General features: G+C 33.6%; 1 protein-coding gene across 1 annotated transcript; it reads left to right on the top strand.

Moving 5' to 3' along the window:
• Positions 1–148: 148 nt before the first annotated feature.
• Positions 149–25,804, top strand: LOC135629274 (uncharacterized). The gene is made up of 6 exons (XM_065136450.1): positions 149–1,379; positions 1,818–2,064; positions 2,512–3,149; positions 3,279–4,048; positions 4,199–4,547; positions 25,640–25,804. Exons 1-6 carry the CDS (start codon positions 180–182, stop codon positions 25,802–25,804), a joined length of 3,369 nt encoding a protein of 1,122 aa, XP_064992522.1. The 5' UTR covers positions 149–179.

Genomic DNA, 25,804 nt, shown 5'->3' with positions numbered 1-25,804 from the left:
ATAGATTGCAAGGTGAACCACGACGTGGGAGACAACCATCCTTTGTCAATGACGAATATGATGGTGGCGATGACGTGGATGATGACCAAGTTACTCTAATTGGTCAAGATATTAATCCTAGAAGACAAACTAGGAGAGGACGTTTTGATGGTGTGGACAGAAACATAGGCAGCATCAAAATGAAAATTCCTTCTTTTCAAGGGAAGAATAATCCAGATGCCTATTTGGAGTGGGAACGAAAAGTGGAGATGATATTTGAATGTCACAACTACTCTGAAGAGAAAAAGGTAAAATTAGCCGCTGTTGAATTTTTTGATTATGCTATTGTTTGGTGGGATCAATTGTGTAAAGACAGGCGTAGAAATGGTGAAAGGCCTGTGGAGACTTGGTTGGAGATGAAACAAATCATGAGGAGGAGATTTGTCCCTAGCTATTACTATAGGGATTTGCATCAACGGCTGCAAACCTTGACACAAGGTTCCATGAGTGTTGATGAGTATCACAAGGAGATGGAGATAACCATGATAAGGGCTAATGTGGATGAAGATCGTGAGGCCACCATGGCTCGATTCCTAAGTGGATTAAACAAGAACATTGCTGATCTTGTAGAATTGCAACATTATGTGGAGATTGAAGATATGGTGAATGTGGCCATGAAGATTGAGAGGCAACTCAAAAGAAAAGGCACAAGGTATGATTCAAAATCTTATTCGGGTTCTTCTTCTTCTTGGAAACCGAATTGGAGTAAAAAGGATGATAAACCCATTGTTAAGCCTAAAATTGATGAGACTAAAGGTAGAAATGAATTAGGCAACAAGGGTAAAGGTGAGAATCTACCTAATCAAACTAGAGGTATTAAGTGTTTTAAGTGCCTTGGGCATGGACATGTGGCACGCGAGTGTCCTAATAAAAGAGTTATGATCATGAGGGATGGAATTGTAGAATCTGAAAGTGAGAAAGATGATGATGAAGACATTCTAGAGGATACTAGTGATATAGAGTATGCTAAAGGTGAAAATCTAGTTGTTCAACGCATACTTAGTTTGCAAAATGAAAATGATGAACATGGTGAACAACGTGAAAATCTGTTTCATACTCATTGTTTGATTGCTAACAAGTTGTGTAATGTGATTGTTGATAGTGGAAGTTGCACAAATGTGGCAAGCACCTTGCTCGTGGAGAAACTGAAATTACCTACTATCAAGCATTCAAAACCGTACAAGTTACAATGGTTGAATGATAGTGGTATAGTAAAGGTAAATCGACAAGTGTTAATTTCCTTTTCAATTGGTAGATATAAGGATGAAGTTTGGTGTGATGTGGTACCTATGTATGCTAGTCATATGTTATTGGGGAGACCATGGCAATACGATCGAAGGGTAATACATGATGGATTCAAGAACCGTTATTCTTTGATCATAGATGGACAGAAATATCAGCTTGGACCTTTGCCTCCAAAGACAATTTTTGAGGACCAAATGCGCATAAAACAACAATATGAGGAGCTTGAGTCTTCATTAACCAAAACTTTGGGGAGGGAAAAAGAAAGGGAGAAAAAAGAAAATGATGAGTTGAGTAATAAAAATGAGAGTATACTTATAAAAAAAAATAAAAATGAGAGTATTGGGAAATACAAGGGGAGAGAAAACAAAGAAAGTTTGAGTGAAAGAAAAATGAGTGTTTATGCCAAAATGAGTGATGTGAAGAAAGCCTTAACCATGAGGCAGCCCTTACTTGTACTTATGTACAAGGATGTTCTGATTGCTTCTAACAAAATTGACAAGAGTTTGCCTAGTGTTATTGTTGATCTTTTGCAGGAAAATGAGGATCTCTTTCCCGAAGAAATTCCTAATGGTTTGCCACCAATTAGAGGAATTGAGCATCAAATTGATTTCATTCCAGGTGCAAGCATACCAAATAAGCCAGCATATAGATGCAACCCCGAAGAGACCAAGGAAATCCAAAAACAAGTAAGTGAGCTTATGAAAAAAGGGTATGTGCGAGAAAGCATGAGTCCGTGTGCAGTTCCTGTTCTGTTGGTGCCTAAAAAGGATGGATCATGGAGAATGTGTGTTGATTGCCGAGCCATCAACAAAATCACGGTAAAGTATAGACATCCTATTCCTAGGCTAGATGATATGTTGGATGAATTGTATGGTTCTTGTGTGTTTTCAAAAATTGATTTAAAATCTGGATATCATCAAATAAGAATGCATGAAGGTGATGAATGGAAAACCGCTTTTAAAACTAAACATGGTTTATATGAATGGTTGGTTATGCCTTTTGGCCTAACTAATGCACCTAGTACTTTCATGAGATTGATGAATCATATTTTACGTGCTTACATTGGAAAATTTGTAGTGGTTTATTTTGATGATATACTTGTGTATAGCAAAAGTTTAAATGAGCATGTAACACATTTAAAAGCTATTTTTGACGTGCTTAGAAAAGAAAAGTTATATGCTAATATAAAGAAATGCACTTTTTGCACTAATAAAATTACTTTTCTTGGATATGTTGTTAATGATAAAGGAATACATGTTGATCAAGAAAAAGTGAAAGTAATTAGGGAGTGGCCAAAACCTACCAGTGTTAGTGATGTTAGAAGTTTTCATGGTCTTGCTAGCTTTTATAGAAGATTCATTAAGGATTTTTCTACAATTGCTGCACCAATAACTGAATGCATAAAAAAAAATATGGGATTTAGATGGGGTGAAAAACAAGATGATGCTTTTAATTTGCTTAAAGACAAACTCTGTTCAGCACCTTTGCTTGCTTTACCGAACTTTGCTAAAACTTTTGAGATTGAGTGTGATGCGAGTGGAATAGGAATTGGAGGAGTCTTAATGCAAGAAGGCAGACCCATTGCATTCTTTAGTGAGAAGCTAAGTGGAGCAAGTCTTCACTACCCAACATATGACAAGGAGTTTTACGCTTTAGTAAGAGTGTTAGAGACATGGCAGCACTATCTTTGGTATAAGGAATTCATTATACACACCGATCATGAGTCCTTGAAATATCTCAAAGGACAAGGAAAACTAAACCGTAGGCATGCAAAATGGGTGGAGTTTATTGAATCCTTTCCATACATCATCAAGTATAAACAAGGTAAGGAAAATGTGGTTGCCGACACTCTTTCTAGAAGGTATGCTCTAATTTCTCAACTTGATGCAAAATTATTGGGTTTTGAGTATATTAAAAATTTATATAATTCTGATCATGATTTTGCTAATGTTTATGGGGCATGTGAGAAAGGGGGTTTTGATAAGTTCTTCAAGCATGATGATTTTCTTTTCAAAGAAAATAAGTTGTGTATTCCTCAATGTTCAATGAGAGAATTACTTGTGAGAGAGGCACATAGTGGAGGTTTAATGGGGCATTTCGGGATTAGAAAAACTTTAGATATGTTAAGTGATCATTTCTTTTGGCCACATATGAAAAGAGATGTTGAGAGATTATGTAAGAAATGCATTACTTGCAAACAAGCTAAATCTAAAGTAATGCCTCATGGATTGTATACTCCTCTTCCTATAACTAGTGAGCCTTGGGTTGATATATCCATGGACTTTGTCTTGGGTTTACCAAGGTCAAAAGGAGGGAGAGATTCTATTTTTGTTGTTGTTGACAGGTTTAGCAAGATGGCACATTTTATTCCTTGCCACAAAACAGATGATGCAACACATGTTGCGGGGCTGTTTTTCAAAGAAATTGTAAGATTACATGGCATTCCAAAGACAATTGTGAGTGATAGAGATGTGAAGTTCCTTAGCCACTTTTGGAAAACACTTTGGAGCAAGTTGGGTACAAGGCTATTGTATTCAACCACTTGTCACCCACAAACAGATGGACAAACGGAGGTGGTAAATCGAACTTTATCAACACTTTTGAGAGCCATAATTCAAAAGAATTTGAAAAATTGGGAGGAATGTTTGCCACATGTGGAGTTTGCTTATAACAGAAGTGTACATGCTACAACAAACCATTCCCCATTTGAAGTTGTATACGGGTTCAATCCATTAACTCCTATGGATTTGCTACCTTTACCTTTGGAAAAGGCCAATTTGGATGGTAAGCAAAAAGCTGATTTTGTCAAAGCATTGCATGAAAGGGTCCAGATACAAATTCAAAAGAAAACTCTACAATATGAGAAACAACACAACAAAGGCCGAAAGCAAGTAGTATTTGAACCTGGTGATTGGGTTTGGTTACACTTGAGGAAGGAAAGATTTCCTAACCAAAGGAAGTATAAACTAATGCCAAGAGGAGATGGTCCATTTCGAGTCTCTCAAAAAATCAATGACAATGCATACAAGTTGGAACTACCGGGTGAGTATGGTAATGTTAGTGCAACCTTCAATGTTTCTGATTTATCTTTGTTTGATGCTGGTGATGAAGACACTGATTCGAGGACGAATCCTTTCAAGGAAAGGGGGAATGATATGAATGAGCAAGTTGATTATAATTCTGCCAAAGACCCTTTAACTATTCATCGAGGACCAATGACAAGAGCGAAATCTAAAAGGATGAAAGAAGCCTTAACTTGTTTATTAGAAGACATTTGGAAGGAGCAAGCTAGTCAAAACTTGGTCAAGGTTCTATGGATACAAGAAGAGCCTAAAATAATCAACCTGATTCAAATAAGTCAAAATCATGAAGAGAAATTCCAACCTTGAGAGAAGGATGAATTTTTAGCCATCTTTGAAGAATAAAGGTCATTCAGCCATATTGGACCATATTAGGAATTGTGTGTTTATTCATGAATAATTATTCAAAACAATTCAATGTAGATTCATGAGTAATCTACATTCATGCATTAGGAATATAAATGTCATTTAATATATTCATTCCCTTTATACTTGGCCTTTGTACTATATAAACAAGGCTAACTCTCTTTGTAAGAGCACACATATTGGAGAAGTATATTCAACTTACAACACCGGTGAGTGTTTTGTTTTTAAGTTCTTGCATGAACTTTGGACTTATCAAGCATTTCTGTTTGTGGCGTTCAAAACCCAAGAAAAATCTTTGTTTTTCCTTTCAACTTATCAAGCTTTTTAGTTTGTGGCGTTTTAAGGGAATCAAAGTACTATTCTAATTACTTCATCAAATTTTCATTGATTATGTGATTAGAATAGTTTTCCTAACTTCAATCTTGAACGATCCATCTTGTTTCAAATCGTTGGAGGAGGTCAATTTGCATTCCATATGTATCATAGCTCTTTAGCTATCGGGGTATATGGTTGCTAAGTTGAAGATTTCCATCATTTGGTATCAGAGCTCGGCTCAAGTTTGAGGTTTGCGTATCTATTTATTTGCTATCTTATAAACCAGAATAGTGTATAGGAACTCGTTGAATTATTCAATAACTATAAAAGAGTTAGTTGCAAATAAATCTTTGAGACAAACATGACCCAAGGGATCATATCGAACGATATAAAACTAGACATGTGACCAAAGTCTTTTCTCAAAAGAAAAGAATCGACTATAATGAGACTTTTTCTTTAGTTTTTAAATAGACTCATTGAGGATCATCATAATAGTAGGAGCTCATTATGATCTTGAGTTACATTAGATAGATATGAAAGCAACATTTTTGAATGAGAATTTAGATGAAAAAATCTACATAGAATAACTTAAATGATTCAAAAAAAGGAAAAAGAAAGTTAGACTTACAAATTTAGGAAAACTATTTATGGCCTTAAATAAGTTTTTAGACATTGATATATAAAGTTTCATGATATTATTACTTTCATTGATATATCCAAGAAAAATTACTGTTAATCAATGTATATATCTAAAGAACAGGAGAGCAAGTTTATTATATTAGTTTTATTTGTTAATGATATTTTGCTTGTCAATAATGATCTTAGTTTACTATATGAAATTAAAATTTTTCTTACTAAGAATATTAAGATAGTTGATATAAATGAGACAGCTTATATTATTGATATTTAGATATTAATAGATAGATCTTAATGATTGGTAAGACTATTTCAAAAAGAAAATATTGATCAAGTCTTGGAAGGATTTAGTATGCACATTTATTTAACTAATGATACACCTATTACTAAAAGTGAAATATTCAATCAAAATAAATGTTTTAAGAATGACTTAGAAAGAAATCAAATGAATAATATTTATTATGTTGTATGAGATCAAATATCAATTTTATAGTAGAATATTGAATAGATACCAAACAACATAGGAATAGAATATTGGAAAGTTGCAAAGTAAGTAATGAAATATTTACAGGGGATGAAAAATTATATAATCATATTATAAAAAAAAATTAGATTAGCTTAAAAAAATAATATTTTTAGATATTAATTTTATAAATTACCTCGATAATAAGAAGTTCACTTTATGATTTATATCTATATTAGTTGGAGGGATAATTTATAAGAATAATATAATATAAATTATATTATCAATAGTAGAAATTAACTTTATGGCATGCTTTGAGGTCACTATTCAAGTTTTATAACTGTAAAATTGTATATTAGGACTTGGTATAGTTAGACTTAATTGCTAGGTTGTTGAAGATATTTTATAATATACTGACACGGGAGTATCTAATTTACCACAATCTGATCATATGAATCTTGATTATGATATGATATTTTTTTTAGCCAACAATGATGCTTCATAATCTTCAACTCAGCCCACTCAAATATGACAGCTCATCAGCATATTCCCTGTATAAAGTTAAAGCTGTTTCAAGGTACTTTTCTTCATGATAAAGAAATACATTAAAGGAGTTAGTTAGTAATTGTGAACATTTCTTCAAGACCAAGGAATGTATTAAAGGAGTTGGTTTGTAGTTGTAAAGAGTTAATTTCAAAATTTCCTATGCATGAAGGGTTGTTTCATGCACTAGTATTTATTTTGGTGTTGAAGACTTAGAAAGCACTTTAGAAACTGATGATATTTTGCAGAAGCTCTCTTAGACTTCTCGCTTAAATTTTGTATCTTTTGGATGCTTCCTTGAGTGGTGAGTCTTTTATCTTCAGTTCTATATCCTTGTTTAATTTCCTTAGGGTGGTGAACTTTCTATATCCCTTTGTGATTTTGAACTGGGTGGTGAGCTGTTTTTCGATTTTATTGAGTTCGTACATTTTCCATCCGAAAAAATTATACTATTGGTTTTCTTTCGAGTTATATTCTACTTTACCCCCATTCTGCATCACGCTAGTATCATATACCAGAGTAATTTTTTTTAAGAATGAGAAGTACTCTAGTAATTCCAAACACATTGAGATAAATTACTTGATAGTTAGAGAATAAGTTCAAAAATAATTAGTATCAATTAAGAACTTGAGTTTTACTATATTGATTGTCGATCTATTCATTGAGGTCTTATAGCCTAAAGTATTTAAAATTGTTGAATCTCGTATTTTGATGATGAAACTACTTAATATATGTTTATGATTTAATCTACGTTTTGAGTGACGTAGGATGCTTCGATCAGGATGAGACAATTAAAGCAGGAAAATCATGTTGTGCCGGAGGAACATGTCAGAAGATTGGACGTCGGGCCGGTGGATCGGTTGATGTATCGACAGAAGGCTTCGGGCCGTGGACTCGGGCATCGGACCAAGAAGAGCGGGTATGTGCCAAGAATATCGGAGTTGCAGAGTCAACTGGCCGATTGGGCAATAGGATGCAGGAGAGGACGATGCGCCGAAGAATCGGACGAAGCGTCGAGGGACCAATGACATGCCGGACAACTTAGTTAATTGCTTAGGATTAATTGTCTCGATCGAAGTTTTGTTTTAAGTGTGTAGGATTAACTACGATGGAAGAAAGATATGCAGTAGGAGTTGCGCCGGAGTCAAGACAATGATCACGTTGGGAGTTCGAGAGTTCGACGGAAGTTCGGACAATCGTCGGAGGTTTTGCGGGAACAAATCCGAGAAGTCCATGAGCTTGCCAAAGAAGCTCGTCGGAACTCGCCAAGTGGATCGTCGCAAGTCCAGGAGTTTGCCGGAAGTCCGCAAGAGCATCACCGAGGGTTCATCGGATGATCGACGGAAGTTCGCCGGAAGCTCGCCGGAAGAAGCGATTGACGCACCGGAGCAAGTTGCAGTAAATGTCTTAGGAAATATCGTAGTTAGCACAATGATTAAGTTGGAAATGGGAGGTGATCCCATTAACTTAATCTTGGGGTAATTGGGCCCCTGAAAAACCCAAATTGGGCCGAATGGATCAACCTATTCGGACTCTGATTTCTGCCAGGCGGTTGAACCGCCCAAGCCAGGAGGTTGCACCGCCTGGGCTAAGTCTCCGAGCGAGACTGGGTGGTGCAACTGCCCCAGCCAGGAGGTGGCACCGCTTGGGCTCAGTCTCCGAGCGAGACTAGGCGGTGCAACCTCCCCTGATAGGAGGTGGCACCGCCTGAGCTCGGTCTTCGAGCTCTGGCAGGAGGTGCAATCGCCTCAGTCAGGCGGTGGCACCGCTTGAGCTCGGTCTTCGAGCTCTGGCAGGAGGTGCAACCGCCCCTGACAGGAGGTGGCACCGCCCAGAGGCTCAGTCTTCGAGCTTTGCCAAGCGGTGCAACTGCCTCAGTCAGGAGGTGCAACCGTCAGATCCCGGAATTCCGGGAATTGACAGTTTTGAGCTCCAAATTCAAATTGGGTTGGGGCCTATAAATACCCCATCCATTCAGCACTGAAAGAGTGCTTAAAACACACCAAAATCCTGATCTTATTCTGTGATTTTTAGAGCTCAAAATTATTGTAAAGGCCAAAAGTCCTTTTCCCTCTTTTCTTCCAAGTTCTGAGTTTTAAAGAGAGGAGAAAAAATTCTATAAGGGTTGTCTCCTAAGCCCATCAAAAGGAGTGAAACTGTAAAAGGGTGATTGGCCTTCGCCTATTGAAGGCCTCTAGTTGACGTCGGTGACCTTGTCGGTGGAGGAAGCCAAAAGTGGAGTAGGTCAAGATTGACCGAACTACTCTAAATCTCGGTTTGCATTTACTTTGAGCATATTATCTTTACTGCAAACCTCCTCAAAAGCTTATTGCTTTCTGCGCATATACGATCGGGTTTCAAGCTTTGCACTTTCCGAATCGGCGTTTAGACGTAAATCAGTTTTATCGTACGATCATCATATTTCAGTTTGCGTTTACATTTTGATTTCTATCATAACTGCAAACTGCCTTTATATCCTTGCTTTAACTGCATCTCGCTTAATCAAGTGATTTACAAATCAGCATTTAGACGTAAATCAGTTTTTTCATACGAATATCATATTTCAGTTTGCGCCCACTATCTGATTTGAATCATAACTGCAAAATGCATTTATATCTTTGCTACATCTCGCTTAATCAAAAGTTAAAGTGATTTACGAATCGGCTTTCTTACCGAAATCACTTTTATCGAACGAACGCAGTTTTTATTTTAATCGTAGAAGGTTTTCCGCTGCACTAATTCACCCCCCCCCTCTTAGTGCTCTTGATCCTAACAAAAATAACATATTATTATGATTCAGTATGTGAGTAACCTATAAAGGATATGGTGATGTATGTTTGAGTGGACATTATAATTGATATTTTTATTTACATGATTAAATTTATTTATTTTTCCTGTCCTATTTATATTTATATTTATATTTATAATTATATATATTATAGTTGAATGTGATAATATGATTGTCTTGACAAAACAAATTGCAAGAGTCATTATAGACTATATTAGGAAAGACTAATTGTATTAGTATATAAATGAGAATATAAAATTGATAATATATAACCGTTATGACTCATATTAGTAGTTGGATTTAATATAGTATTGTTATATTTATTTGACTTATTAGCTTATTTTTAAAATTCATAACCCAATATAAAATATTTTTTAAAATTTTTAGAATCTAATTGAGTAAAATTATTTTTAAATAAAATTTTAATTATTTATTTTTATTTTATTTTTTTAATATCATATCAATTAATCGGCTAAGTGGGAGAATGTTAGATTATGTAACCCTATCTAATTAGATAACATATATTACAGATTTAATTAGATTCTAATTATGATTTTTAACCAATAGAAAGGGAGTTCAATTGTAGTATAATTTCTTAGGAGATGACATTAATAGAAGTGATTATCTTAATTACCATCCTATACCCTCTACTCTTGCCTATAAAAGGACAAGATCTCCTAAGTATGAAATAAGTAGTTATTGAGATTATAGATTTAGTCTCAATCTATCTTAGTCCCCCCTTTATCCCTTACCAATCGTTTAGAGCGATCATTGAAGGAAAGGAAGAGAGAAGAATGTGAGTTTAGTTCTCCTTATAGATCGATATTGTTGTAACTCTCAGATTTGACAATGGTGTGCCTACAAATAAGATAAAGTCTTTCTGAATGATATCGAAAGTTATGCATCGTAAATCTTGATATATCTTTATTTGATTTTAGATTCTAAAATTAAAATTTTTTTGTATTACAGTGACATAATTATAGTTTTTATGCTTACAATTAGTTTCGGAGATATGTTTTTGAAATCAAATATCTTAGATATGTTTATTAACACTCTTCGTTTGTGAAAATGTATTATTCGATTTTGATTTATAATGCATAAATGATCTATCTATGTTGTTGGTTTGTTTTCCTATGTCGTCTATCTTATCACTTGCTTGCAAGCAATATAAGATTCAATTTAATACTCGATGAATTAATTATGATACTTCAACTAATATTACTAATAATATGTAAGGATTTCTTTCAACCTGAAAATTGAAAGAACATGAAAGGGTTATCAATATGGGAAATTGTCTTAAAGTGAAAGTGATAATCATTGAAGCTTATCACCTATGCCTATATATAGGTTATTTGATATATCTTGTAGTCACATACTATTTTTTACTATTTTTAAAAATTTAGTTTCTCTATCTATATTGATGAGTTAGGGTATTATCTTTCTTTTAGTAACAATAAACTCAATATATTTTATTATTCAATAAAAATAATTTTTAAATTTTTTATAATAATTTGAATTTTGAGTTTGTAAAGATATTAGTGATCCTACAATTAAATGTCAAATTGAAATGTAGTTTCAATAATGAAATTTTTTTTATTTTGTGATACAAACTTTTTGGGGCATATCTCCAAGGAATGAATTAAAAAATTAGTAAAAGATAATCTTTTGAAATATTTAGACTTCATTGATTTTAATGTTTGCATAGATTGCATTAAGGGAAAGTAAACTACACATATAAAGAAAAATATCATAAGAAGTAAAGAACTCTATCATATTATTCATTCTGATATTTATGGATCACTCCATATTTTCTATTTTAGTGAAGAGAGGTATTTCATCATATTTATATATGATATATCAAGATATAGCTACGTATATCTAATAAATGAAAAGTCTCAAGTTGTTGATACTCTTGAGATATATATAAATAAAGTCAAAAGATAATTAGATAAAAAAGATAAATTAGTCCACGTCTAACAAGGGTGATGAATTTTATAAAAGATATGATGAGTTCAATCAAAATCTCAATCCTTTTGCTAGATACTTAAAAAAATAGGATATTTATACTTAGTATGCCTTATAAGGTATTCTACAGCAAAATGATGTTACTGAAAAATAAAATTATACTTTTATAAATAAGATTAGGAGCATGGTGAGCTATTTTTTTCTACTTGAGTCAACATGGGATGAAGCTCTTTGGATACCTATATATATATCTTGAATATGGTTTCTAGTAAGTTAGTTCTATCAATTCTATTTGAGTTATGGACTGGTAGGAAACATAATCTGAAACATCTATATATTTGAGGTTGACCTATAGAGAAAAAAAAATTTTATCTTAAGACTTAGTATTATCAGACTCAATTATTAAGTCATTGAAGATATTTTGTGATACATCATAGTAGTTTTCTTCTTTAAGAATGACAAGCAATCTTGTAGTTTTAAGCACATTGATATAAAGTATTTGGTGGTCAAAGAAAGTACAAAAATAATTAGTGTCAATCAAAAACTTGAGTTTCACTTTGTTAATTAATATATTCACTTAGGCCTTACAGCCTAAATATTTAAAAGTATGTGTTCTTATGATTGGGTTTGTGAGTAACCTATAAAGGATATGATGAAATATATTTGAGTAGATATTTTAATTGATATTCTTATTTATATAATTAAAATTATTTAATTTTACTATCTTGTTTATATTTTTATTTATGTATATTATATTATAATTGAATGTAATAGCATGATTACCTTGACAAATAAATTATAAGAGTTATTATGGACTATATTAAGAAAGACTATGAGTATTAGTACATAGAAGGGAATATAATATTGATAATATATAATTGTTATAACTCGTATTAATAGTTAGACTTAATGTAGTATTATTATACTTATTAGACTTATTAACTTATTTTTAAAATTCATGGTTATGTATAAAATGTATTTTAATAATTTTAAAATCCAATTAGATAAAATTATTTTCAAACAAAATTTTGATTGATTTATTTAATTTTAATTTTTTTATATCTTGTTAATTATTGGGTCAAGTAGGAGAATGTTAGATTATGTGAAACTATATAATTAAATAACATATTATAGATCTAATTAGATTTTGATTATGATTGTCAGCCAATAAAAAAAATCCAATTATAGTAGGATTTCTTAGGATACTTTGATGGGAGGGACTCTCCTAATTACCATCCTAAATCCCTTACTCTCACCTATAAACAAATATAATCTCTTAGGGATGAAACAATTAGTTATTAAGATTATAAATTTATTTTTAATTTTTTTAGTTTATAATCTATCGCTTATAGTAACCCTTTGAATGATGAAAAGAGAGAAGAAGACGAGTCTAATTCTCAATCAGTATTATTATAACCATTAGATCAGATGATGATATGCTTGTAGATCATATAAAAACTTTTTACATGATATTAAAATATATAAATCATAAATCTGGATATATTGTTATTTGATTTCAGTTTCTGTTATACAAGAAATTATAATTATAATTTTTATACTTACAAGAAATACTAATCTAAAGAGAATAAAGAAAATATTTGGATTTCAAGGAAAGAATACCTATACTATTTGGCATCCAATGGCAAAAGTAATGTCGCTCAACGGATTATCCACTTTAGTAATATTGCAGGTAAGGTTAAGGTCAAGGTTAAACAAAAGTCAAAGCATATCAAGATCTAATTTTCTATTAGAACTAATTAAAATAAAAACAATGAGAGAATTATGGAGATATCTTTTATCACAGTAGGTAGGCTTGAAAGCAATATGAGTATTGAGAATTCAGTTAAACGTGCATAACTCAAATATCAAGATCATTACCAATACATTTAATAAAACCAAATCTTAGGTGTTCAAGAGTGATAGAAATAATAGAAGATAAGAACAATAATTGAAGAAGCTTTATTGTAGAAATGAAATAACTTTAGCTTGAATCTATTAACATATTCCCTCTCCTATTTATAGGAATTAGGAGGAAGGATTTCCCTAACAGAATAGAGGATTTTCCTCAACAGAATAGAGAAATTTCCTCATATAGTTAGGAAAATCTTATCTTCTATCATGCCCCCGCAAGATGGTGCTCCTGACAAGGATACCAATCTTGGATCGATGCAAAGAATTGTTTACAAGCGAGAGGCTTCATGAGTAAAATAAGTGTAGATCGCTGCTGCTGTTGCTGCGATTGCTGTTGCTGTGATGGCACAGGCGTTCCCTTCATTCTCTTTAAGTCTGCCGAATGTTGACAGATCAGCGAAGACTACCGCGGTGAGGAAGATGAGGATTGACCACGGAGCCTCTTAGGAATGCAACGGCATTGGTCGCTAGCCAAAGGGTGAAGCTTCACTTTTCTCAACGACGTTAGTCGCTGGTCGAAGGCAAGAGCGAAGCTTCGCTTTTCTCAACGACGTTGGTCGTGGTTGCGATTACGACGGCTGCGACGGTAGAGAAGAAATCTACAGCATTGTTGCAGTGTTGCTACTATAGCAAAGGAGGAAACTGCAATAGAGGAGGAAGCTGTAGCGGAAGAGGAAGCTGTAGCAAAAGAGGAAGGAAAATAGCTACAACGAGGAAGAAAGAGAGGAAAGAAAATAGCTACAACGAGGAAGAAAGGTGGGACAGTGCTGATGAGCAGCACTAGAGATGCCGTAGCGGAAAGGAACGGACGTTGGCGCAGAGTGGCAACACCAATGATGAATTGGCAGCGAGAAGAGAGCTTGCTCTAGGCAAGCGGCTCTGATACCATGATAGAAATAATAGAAGATAAGAACAATAATTGAAGAAGCTTTATTGTAGAAATGAAATAACTTTAGCTTGAATCTATTAACATATTCCCTCTCCTATTTATAGGAATTAGGAGGAAGGATTTCCCTAACAGAATAGAGGATTTTCCTCAACAGAATAGAGAAATTTTCTCATATAGTTAGGAAAATCTTATCTTCTATCAAAGAGCTCAAAGGAATAGACGTCTATTCCAACTATGCTCTGAATTTGCTAAGGGTTAATGAATCAATACTTCACCTTAACAACATCAACCTAAAGGCTAGGAGAGTAGACAAATATTAAGTGATCCTTTTACGTTAGAGTCATGATGTAAAGATCTTTGATGCCTAATCCACCTTGAGATTTATAAAGAGCCTATATAAGCATAAAACCATAATAAAGGAAAAACTTTAATGATAGGAATGAAATCAAATAACAATAGATCGGATTTATGATGCATACATTTTAATGTCATCTAGAAGAAACTTTATCAGATCTACAAGGGCGCTATCTTCGGATTCAAAAATTATAGTAATATTGATATGCAAAGAGAACTAGACTCTTCTTTTCCTCTCTTCCTATCCTTTCACAGAACTACTTAGATTGATAGATTAGGGACAAGAGAGGATAACAGAGGAACCGTAATCTCTCAATGACTATCATGTATCCACCTCCATCATACGTCATGTCATCACTTTGTTTAGTCCTTAGGAGGTCTTGTTTATTTATATACAAGAATAAAAGGTCTACAATAAGTAATTAGGAGAGTTTCTCCCATCAAGGGCATCTCCTGAGGAATCCTACTATAATATGGACTTCCTTTCTATTGGCTATAACTTTCATCAAAATCTAATCAATTCTATAATATATTTTATTCAATTAGAAAGGGTCACATAATATAATATTCTCCCACTTGGCCCATTATCTTATGACTTGCTCATAAGTCCCATTCTAACATGTTCTTTAAATACTTGGTAAATGAATTAGCAATCATTATAGTGGTGCTCAGGTTCTCAATTGACACTTGTTGTTTCTGGACTCTTTCCAAGTACTTTATCTCGGTGTGCTTAGAACCACTAGAGTACTTGTCATTTTTAGAGAAGAAAACTATTATAGTATTATCACAAAATATCTTCAACGACTTGATAATTGAGTTGACCACACCAAGTCTTGAGATGAAATTTCACAATCATGAAGCTTGATTTATGGCCTCAAAGCATGCCATAAATTCAGCTTCCATTGTTGATGATGTAATAAGCGATTGCTTTACATTTTTTTAAGAAATTACCCCTCCAACTAACATGAATATAAATTTTGAAGTGAACTTTCTACTATTTAGATAATTTACAGAATTGACATATGAATATCCTATCATTTCAAGCTGATCTAATCTCCTATATGTGAGTATATAATCTTTCATCCCTTATAGATATCTTATTACTTTTTTTACAGCTTTCCAATATTTCATTCTTGGGTTGCTCTAGTATTTACCTAGTATTGTAATTGCAAAACTGATATATGGTTTTGTATAGGTTTGATCATATAATAGATTTCTAACTATGTATATATGAGGAATATCTTTTATTTGATTCTTTTTTAAGTCATTTTTCGGACACTAGTTTTGATTGAATTTTTCACCTCTAGTAATAGGTGTATTATTGGTTAAATAAAGCTACATATTAAATTTCTCTAAGACTTAATTAATATATCCTTTCTAAGACAATCATAGTAATCCTTGAGATCTATCCTCAAATATCTCAATGTCAATAACATAGACTACCTCATTCATATCAACAATCTTAAAATTCTTGCTAAGAAACATCTTGGTTTCATACAACAAATCAAGATCACTACTAGCAAGCAAAATATCATCCACATATAAGACCAATATAATAAACTTTCTTCCACTAACTTTCAAGTATATACATTGATCAATAGTCTTTTTCTTAAATCCGAAAGAAGTAATAGTATCATGAAACTTTATATACCATTATTTGAAAGTTTATTTAAGCCCATAAATGGATTTTTTAAGTTTATAATCCTAACTTTCTTTCCCCGTTTCTGTGAGTCCTTCAAGTTGTTCCATATAGATTTCCACATCTAGATCTCCATTTAGATATGCTATTTTTGTTGAATCTCAAATTTTGATGATGAAACCAATTGATAGTGTTTATGATTTGATCTACGTTTTGAGTGACACAGGAAGCTTCGATTAGGGAGAGACAATTAAAGCAGGAAGAATCATGTTGGGCTGAAGAAAAACATGTAAGAAGATTAGATGTCGAGTCGAAGGATCGGTCAACGTATTGACAGAAGGCTTCGGGCCATGGGTTCGGACATCGAGCCAAGAAGAGCAGAAATTGCGCTAAGGAAATCAGAGTTACGGAGGTCAATTGACTGATTGGGCATTAGGCTGTAAGAGAGGATGATGCACTGAATAATCGGATAAAGCGTCGATAAACCAATGACATGCTAGATAACACTTGATTCAAGCTTTGTAATAATTGTCTAGATCGAAGTAGGTTTTAAGTGTACAAGATTAACTATGATAGTAAGGCATAAAGCAAAATAAAGTCTCAAAGTCAAAATGAGATTTCGTTGGGAGTTCGAGAGTTCGTCGGAAGTCCGGACGTTCGTTGGAAGTTCTACCGGAATTGACCGAGAAGTTCAGGAGCTTGCCAAAGAAGCTCATCGAAACTCACCAAGAAGATAGTCGTGAAGTCCAAGAGCTTGCCGGGAGTCCGTTGGAAAATTGCTGAGAGATCGTCGGAAGTTCACCGGAAGCTCGTCAGAAGAAACCTAGACTTACAGACTTATTTAGCTTAGTAAATATCTTAAAATTCACAATTAGCACATAATTGGGTTGAAATTGGGCCAACCCAATTAGGGGTCAATTGGGTCCAAGTTTGGATTGTGTTGGGCCAAGTGCAAGGCTCAAATAGTGACCCAATAGGTGGCACCATCATAGTACAGTCTCCGAGACTTATGTCAGGTGGTGGTACCACTAGACTGGGCGGTGGTACCTCCCAGTGTCAATGCTATAGGCGGTGGTACCGTCAAAACCTGGGAAACCCGGGATGAGATATTTTTAGGCTCCAAGTTTGAATCCACTTGAGGCCTATAAATACCCCTCTTATCCTTGGTTAACATACACACAACTAAGAGTAAAAATGAAAAGAAAATGCTATTGTAATTTTGTGTGAACTCCTCTCAAAACTTAAGTGTTAGTCTTGTTTAAGAGAGGAGTGAAGGGGGTTTTAAAGGTTCTCTCCTGAACTTGTCAAAAGGAGAATCGAGATTTAAGGATAGTTGATCTTCGCTCATTGAAGGAATATCATTAGTGGATGCTAATGGCCTCGACAGAAGAAGAAGCGATGTAGTAGATGTCGGTCACGATGACCGAACCACTGTAAAAAGGTTTGCATTTCTATTTGTGCAATTTACTTTTACTGCAAACTAAATCTTTACTTGCCTACTGCTTTCACTACATATAGGAACAAGATTTCAAGTTATCTTTCAGATCTGGTTTTCAACGAACGAAGAGATTTTTCGAAACCGATAATTTTATCTACCGTACTAATTCACCCCCCCCTCTTAGTGCCGACTCATTCCTAACAGTTGGTATCAGAGCCACGATTTTTCTTATTTGTTTTAACACCCAAGAGAAATGACTCTTTTCGGATTTCAAGAGGGTTTTTCTATCGTTCGTCCTCCTATATTTAATTGGACGGACTATACATATTGGAAAACTTGAATGAGAGTTTTTTTGCTTTCTTTAGATTTAAATTTATGGAATATTATTGAAAACGATTATCAAAAGTCTTCTACTCCAATGAACGAATGAAATAATTTAGAGAAGAAAACTTTTTCTTTGAATGCTAGAGCTATGAACGCTCTATTTTGTGCTTTGAGCAAAAATAAATTTAATCGAGTTTCTATTTATGAAATGACTTTCGATATTTGGCACACTCTTGAAACCACACACGAAGGCACTAGTAGAGTAAAATATTCAAAGATTAATTTTTTGATGCATGATTTCGAGTTGTTTCAAATGAAGCTGAGCAAAACTATTGTTGACATGTACACCCCCTTTACCGATATCGTTAATAGTTTGAAAGCTCTTGGCAAATATTTTTCAAATTTTGAACTTGTTAACAAGATATTAAGATCCCTTCTAAAGAGTTGGGATCCGAAAGTAACTACAATACAAGAGGCAAAAGATCTCAATAATTTTTCTCTTGAAAAACTTTTTGGTTCTTTGATGATATATGAAATGGCGCATAATGCATATGATGAATATGATGAACAAAACGAACATGAGAACAGCCTTCCAAAGAACAAGACAGATTTGACACTTTGAACACTAGAATACCACTTGAGTAATAACTCAAGTGATGATGATGATGACTTTGAACTTCTCACTATAAAATTTCAGAAAGTTCATGAAACAAGAATTGAAGAATAAAAATGAACTTAAAAAGAAGAAGTTTTCAAAGAAGAAGAATATGACTTTGGACAAATCGAGTGCCTCTGAAGACGAGGAGCAAACCGATGAAGACGAGACGACGAACTTCGTTTCGATGACTCTCGACAATGAGGTAAACAACTCAAATGAAACTCCTTTATTTTATTTTGAAATTACTTGATGCTTTTTCATGAGTTGTTTTTAAATTAGTTATTAAAAAATAAAACATAAAAAATATAAAAAAATATATCATGCTTCTTTTTATTTTCTGATCATGAACATTGTATGTTTTATGATAAAGGAACAAAATGTTTGATTTAAATATAATGATTAATCCTATATTTTTTTAAAAATAATGTGTATCTAAATTGATGATTTTCGATTTTGATTAAAGATGCCTTATGTTCTATGAAACCATACTTAATGATCTAATAATGCATAATGATAATGCTTAATGAGTGTATATTTCAAATTTATGCATGATGATTCTTGTGATTTATGACTTATCGATCTTTGTCGTGATGAAATTTATATTTTTGGTTTTTAATGAGGATAGTAATTATGATAAGACTCGGCTGACGTCAGATGACGCCTCACGCAACAACACCTGGTCAATGCAGACCGGAACATCGACCGAGGTGCATTAACATCCTACCAAAGCTCAGTTCTTCACGCCACGCCAACACAAAGCCAGATGCTACCAACTTGCCCCCTACAAGTGGGCAGCTTAGGAAGCAGTAAGCTTCCTTATAAATACCCTCTCGTTCATCAGAGAGAGAAGAGGGGGAGGGACAAACACACAAAAACATTTCTTTATCTAAAACCCCCTCCACATCTGCTAACTTGATCGTCGAAGGGGTCGGGCCGAGCACCTCGACCCGACCTTTGTGTAGGGGCGAAGCCGAAGGTCCCCTCCGGATGCACTGGCGAGGAGTTCCTGCCCGGAGGAGACAACTACACCATCCCGATCGGACACCGCACCTGACCACCTCAGCGGGCTTGAAGAACACCCCAGGGAGGTCCCCGTCGTCCGGACCCGAACCGAGCTACGTCGACCCCGAGGCCACGGCTCAAAGTTGTTTCCCACATTAGTTTTAAACGATGATGCATGTTTTTATTTAGCAAAGGCATGCTTGTATGAAAAAAAAAGCAAATACATTTCTTAAAATTTTTTCAATCTCTATCTTATTAAGTTTTGGTCTTAGAGATCCTTATTAATGAATCTATTTATGTTATGAATTTTGTGAACCATGAAATTGATTTTGATGATTTGAATTTAATGGGTTTTATCGAAATCATGATATTGATTTCTCGAGATTTATAACTTGAAATTGTTTATGAATCAAGATCTATTATTATGTGTTCTCGTATCTTCTTATTGAGAATTATCCAAATAAATCATGGTTTTTCTCTTGATTTCTTAACTTGAGATTCTCTTTATATGAATCAAGATTTTTCATTATTCTCCTATGATTCTACTTGCTATATATTAAAGAGAAGCTTTATTGATGCTATGATCTTGATTTCTTGTAATTATAATTTAAATTTTCTATTGAATGAATCAAGATTGTTTTCTATTTAAAAGGAGATTTGTCGAAATGTTTCATTGGTCTTTTAGTATTTATGATCTTGATAATTATGTTTTGAAACTTTATGCAAATCAAGATCATTCATCATAATTCTTTCATTTTATCAAAGAGAATATTTATCAAAATAAATCATAAGTTCTTTTCTCTTGATTTTTCGATACCCACAACCTGAGAAAATATACTTTGATGCTTGGAACATTATATGCATAAATTGATTTTTTCTCTTATGGTTCAATACTCCTTTGTAATTATGATTTGTATATGTCATAATATAATTGAATCATTGATAAAAATAAAGGGGAGAGATTAATAAATCTATCTCTCTATTTTTTTATGAATCTCTTGAAAATGATTTTGATTTGATGATTTGAATTTGAATGAGCTTTATCTTGATTTTTTGAGACTTATAACTTGAGATTTCTTATGCATGAATCAAGATATTATATCATTTAATCTCCTATGTTTCTTTTTGTCATTTATAAAAGAAGAGATTTGTTGAAATAAATCATATCTTGTGGTATTCATGATCTGATATTAATATCTTTCATGTCATAATTTTCATATGACACATTTGTATTTTTGTGACGACTTGAACATTTACACCATTATGTTTTTCCCTTCGTCTTTCTGTTTCCAATGACAAAAGGGGAAAGAAAATAACTAGCATCTTAAGAGAACCAAATTTGCTAACTTAAATGATAAACTTAGACATGTTAGATATTCCAAATACATAAATTCTTCCCATACATTTTTCGAATCATGATCTTAATTTCTTGATTTTTAGACTTGAATTTCTTTATGAATCAAGATCGTTTCCTATCATGCTTTCTATTTACAAAAGAAAAAATTTATCAAAAATTATATATGATTTTTTTACATTCATGGCTTAGATTCTTCATCTTTGTTATTTATTCTTGTCATAATTTGAAGATTAAAGTAAAGGGAAATAAATTATATTATTGTATTGTTATTCCCCTCTTTTTGCCAATGACAAATGGGGAGAAAGAATTGCTAACGTGCACATCACGAAAAGAGGCAAACTTGCTAGCTTGCTAATCTCAAGAGAAGCAAAAGTGTTATCTTGTAAATCTCAATAGAAGCAATGTTTGCTAAGTTACATATTTTAAGAAGATGCAAAAGTGTTATCTTACACATATCAAGAGAGACAATACTCATGATGCATGAATATCTTTAAAAATTGCTAGCTTGCATGATACAGAACTTGCTATCTTGAACATCACCAAGAATTGCTATCTTCTTTTTAAAGTAGAAGACTCCCACTTCAAATGTTTTTTCTTTACTTTTCTCAAGTGACCTATTTAACCTTGCTCTATGTGCTTGCAAGGAACCCATTAGTTCATCAAATGAAAATATAGATAAATCTTTTGACTCCTCAATTGTGGTAAAAATATAATCAAATCTCAGAGTTAAATTTCTTAAAACATTTACAATAATTATATGATTATGAAGATGTTCACCATAAGATTTTATTTGACTAACAATTTCAATCACCCGTGAAAGAAAATTTTCCACCAATTCATTATTTTTCATGAATAAAATTTCAAACTCATGACGAAGAGTTTAAAATTTTATCGTAATCACTCTCGATGAGCTTTGAAATTCATTTTGAAATATCAATCAAGCTTGCTTTGATGTTATTGTTGCTACAATTCTTGAGAATATTGTCTCATGTATAACTTATTGAATAAAAATAATACATTTGAGTCATTCTTTCAATTCTCTCTTAGCCTGTTTTCTTCATTTGGATCTGCGTATCCATTCTCTATTAAGTCTTAAAGATCTTAAGACTTGAATAGAGTTTTCATCTTGATATTCCAAAATTCATAGCATTTGCCTAAGAAGATGAGAATAAGGGGTTGAGACATGAAATTACTAATGAAAATCGTAATATCTAATTAAGATTGAAACTTAGCTCTGATACCACAAATATTGGGCATGGAAAAGTAAGGAAAAAATAAAAACATAATAATACGATGTCACTAAAAGTGAATGCTTTCAATCAAGAAAACCGATGTAGTATTAAACAAGAGGTAAGACATAGAACACTTACAAGATATTCTCAAGTGCATACTCTACCTTGCTTCAGTAACTATGGTCTTATCTATAGGACCTAGTGGTAACTAACTAATCCTATCATGGTACTATCTGATAACTTATAGATCATGAATCACTATTTAGAATATGCCTATAACTATTTAGAATATGATAATTACCTAAATAACTATCATGAATCAATTCTCAACATATTCATTTTGGATCTATGAAAAAGTTTTCGATGATAACCTCGAACGTCACCTATTTTTATTCCTAACATGCACATTAAAATTAAAATCTGATACAAAGGCATCAATAGCAGAAGCATTGAGGACTCCAGAGATACCGTGGTATCAAAACAGGTGACTATTGAGCACTAAGAAGTCATACTAAGTTTTCAACAACCTTTTTTCTAGGAACAATGGCGTCTACCGAGTCAGCATTGACGGTCACATGTTGGGCATGTGAATCCACTATTGGCATATCTACCATCAGTATATCTAGAATTCTTTGCTGCAACACCACTATTATAATCTAATTTCTCCAACACAGCATCATCATCATGGCCCATCTTCTCCGACTACAAAAGTAGCCTTGAGATCACCGAGAAATATTGCATTACTGAACACGAATCTAGGGGCCATCGAGGTTATAGTGGATAAGTGTGTGAAGCTATTATTGGGCTGACAGCCCATCAGGTTTAGCCCATAGTGAACTTTAACAGTCCATAGCCCATCCTTTATTTCTCTAAATTCTAGATTCATATTGGGAGGTGTGGCGGGCTACGAAAAGAGAAGGAAAAACTGTAGCAACGAGGGAGAAAACTGTAGCAGCAGGGGAGATCTTTGCAGCAGTATCTTGATTCAAAAAAGAGAAAAAGGTAGAAAAATAAGAAAAAGGAAGGGAAGAAAATAAGGACGACACAGATATATTGTTCTCAATCATCTAGTAGCAGTATTTTCATCTTAGGTTAGATCATATCTGTAGTAGATTCTTACTGTGATTATTTGGGGGAGAATTTAGATATTGTGCATAGTGACATGATCCTTGTATCATAGTTATTCTCTTATGATTGTTGCAAGGGTTTTGGGCAAGAGATTGAGATTTGTATATTCATTATTCTTATAGTGGATTATCTCTAGTTTATCCTGTAGTTTTTACCCTTCACATTGGAAGGGTTTTCCACGTAAATCTTAGTGTTATATTTAATTATGATTCCATTTAATTCCGTTGCGTGTTATAGCCTACTAGTATTTGTTCATATACAAAAGTTTAGTTTCACTTTATATTCCATCAACTGGTATCAGAGTAGGGTTGTGATGATTTAATTTTGTATTTAAACATGGAGGCCAGTAGTGTTTCTTGTATTGCAAATATTTGTATGGACCTTTACAAGGGGATAGTGTAAAACCCACAACTATGACAAATGATGAGTGGAAGAGGCTAGATCGAAAAACAGTTGGGTTTATTCGATAGTGGCTTGATGACAGTGTCTTTCACCATGTTTCTAACTGAAATTTCTGCATATTCTCTTTGAAAAAAGTTGGAAGTTCTCTATAAAAGAAAAACAATTGATAACAAAGCTTTTTTGATCAGAAAACAACCTAAAATATAGAGAGGGTGCTTCTATTTCTGAGCATTTGAATGAAATGCAGAGTATCACTAACCAGTTATCCTCTATAAAATATCTCTTGATGATGAGTTGCAGGCATTGTTACTTCTTAGTTCATTACTAGAAAGTTGGGAGACACTAGTGGTTTTCTTTAGTAATTCTACGCCAGAAGGTGTTGTCACTATGAGTCAAATAACAAGCAGTTTATTGAATGAGGAGTTGAGAAGAAAGAATTTAGCAACATCTCAGAATGATTCATAGACACTTATATCAGAGAACAAAGGAAGGTCAAAGTCTAGAAGCAATTTACGCATAGGTAGAAGCAAGTCAAAATTAAGAAAATATATTATTTGTTATAACTGTGGTGAGAAAGGACATTACAAGAATCAATCTAAGCAACCTAAGAAGAGCAAGAAAAAAGAAAAAGAAGTGGAGTCTACAGAGTCAAAGGATAATACTACAGCTATAGTGCAGGGTGGTGATTATTTGATTTTGTCTCATTCTGATGATATTTTTTCTTGTGTATGTTAGGATCTTGAGTGGGTGATTGACACAGGTTCTTCTTATCATGCTACACCACAAAGAGAGTTTTTTGCTACCTACAAGTCTGGAAATTTTGGTGTTGTCAAGATGGGCAACTATGGCACGACAGATATCATTAGCATGAGTGATATCCATTTAAAGACCAACCTTGACTACAAGTTGGTGCTTAAGGATGTGAGGCATATGGTTGACTTGAGATTGAATTTAATTTCAGTTGGAAGACTAGATGATGAAGATTATGATAGTAGATTTTACAGAGGGCAATGGAAGCTCAGTAAAGGTTCTCCTATTGTAGCTAGTGGAATGAAATATCACACTTTGTATAGGTTGCAGGCCAAAGCTTGTGCTGAGCAGTTAAATGTCATAGAGAAAGACTTCAGCATGGAGTTGTGGCATAGGTGACTAGAACATATGAGTGAGAAGGGACTGCAAGCTTTTTCTAAGAGAGAGGTATTGCTAGACCTCAAAGGTTTTGGGATCCAGAAAAGCAGAAGGTGTTTAGAAGCAAAGATGTAGTCTTCTTTGAGGATCAAACCTTTGAGGATTTAGAGAAGAAGGCACCAGCCAAGACTTCTACAGAAGGGTTAGTAGATTGTGACCCAATTACTCCTCCAGTATATCAGGGTGGGAGATGTGCAGGAAGATAATGTAGAGCCTGATGTTGATCTATCTGCAGGACATGTTGAGCAAGAAGAAGTTGGAGAGCAACTTCCCATAGAACTTCAGTTAAGAAGATCTTCTAGACAACGTCAACCTTCCAGAAGGTACTCTACATATGAGTATGTGTTGCTTACTAATGCAAGTGAACTAGAGAGTTATCAAGAAGCAATTGAAAGTGAGCAGAAAAAGAAATAGTTAGTTGCTATGCAAGAAGAGATGGATGCTCTTTAGAAGAACCACACTTATGATTTGGTGTTACTACCAAAGGGAAAGAAGGCCTTGAAGAACAAATAGGTTTTTAGGTTGAAGACTCAAGAATATTGTTCTCAACCAAAGTTTAAAGCTAGATTGGTTATGAAAGACTTTGGTCAAAAGAAAGATATTGACTTTGAAGAGATTTTTCTCCTGTTGTTAAAATATCTTCTATTCGTGTTACTCTTGGTATTGCTGCTGGTCAGGATTTAGAGGTTGAGCAGTTAGATATGAAGACAGCTTTCCTTCATGGTGATTTGGAGAAGAAAATTTATTTGGAGCAACTAGAAGGCTTCAAAGTTAAAGGTAAAGATAACTTTGTCTGTAAGTTGAAGAAGAGCTTGTATAGGTTAAAGCAAGCTCCAAGATAG

This window comes from Musa acuminata, chromosome BXJ3-1 (genome assembly GCF_036884655.1).
Source record: "Musa acuminata AAA Group cultivar baxijiao chromosome BXJ3-1, Cavendish_Baxijiao_AAA, whole genome shotgun sequence".
NCBI lineage: Eukaryota > Viridiplantae > Streptophyta > Magnoliopsida > Zingiberales > Musaceae > Musa > Musa acuminata.
Note: the sequence above shows the minus strand (reverse complement) of the source record. Positions and strands in the feature narration are given on the sequence as shown.

Coding starts and splice junctions, on each gene's coding strand:
- LOC135629274 (XM_065136450.1), top strand. CDS start 180: ATGAAAATTCCTTCTTTTCAAGGGAAGAATAATCCAGATGCCTATTTG. Junction 2,065..2,511: donor TAAAAAGGATGGATCATGGA/GAATGTGTGTTG, acceptor TTACTTTTCTTG/GATATGTTGTTAATGATAAA. Junction 4,049..4,198: donor GATTTGCTACCTTTACCTTT/GGAAAAGGCCAA, acceptor ACCTGGTGATTG/GGTTTGGTTACACTTGAGGA.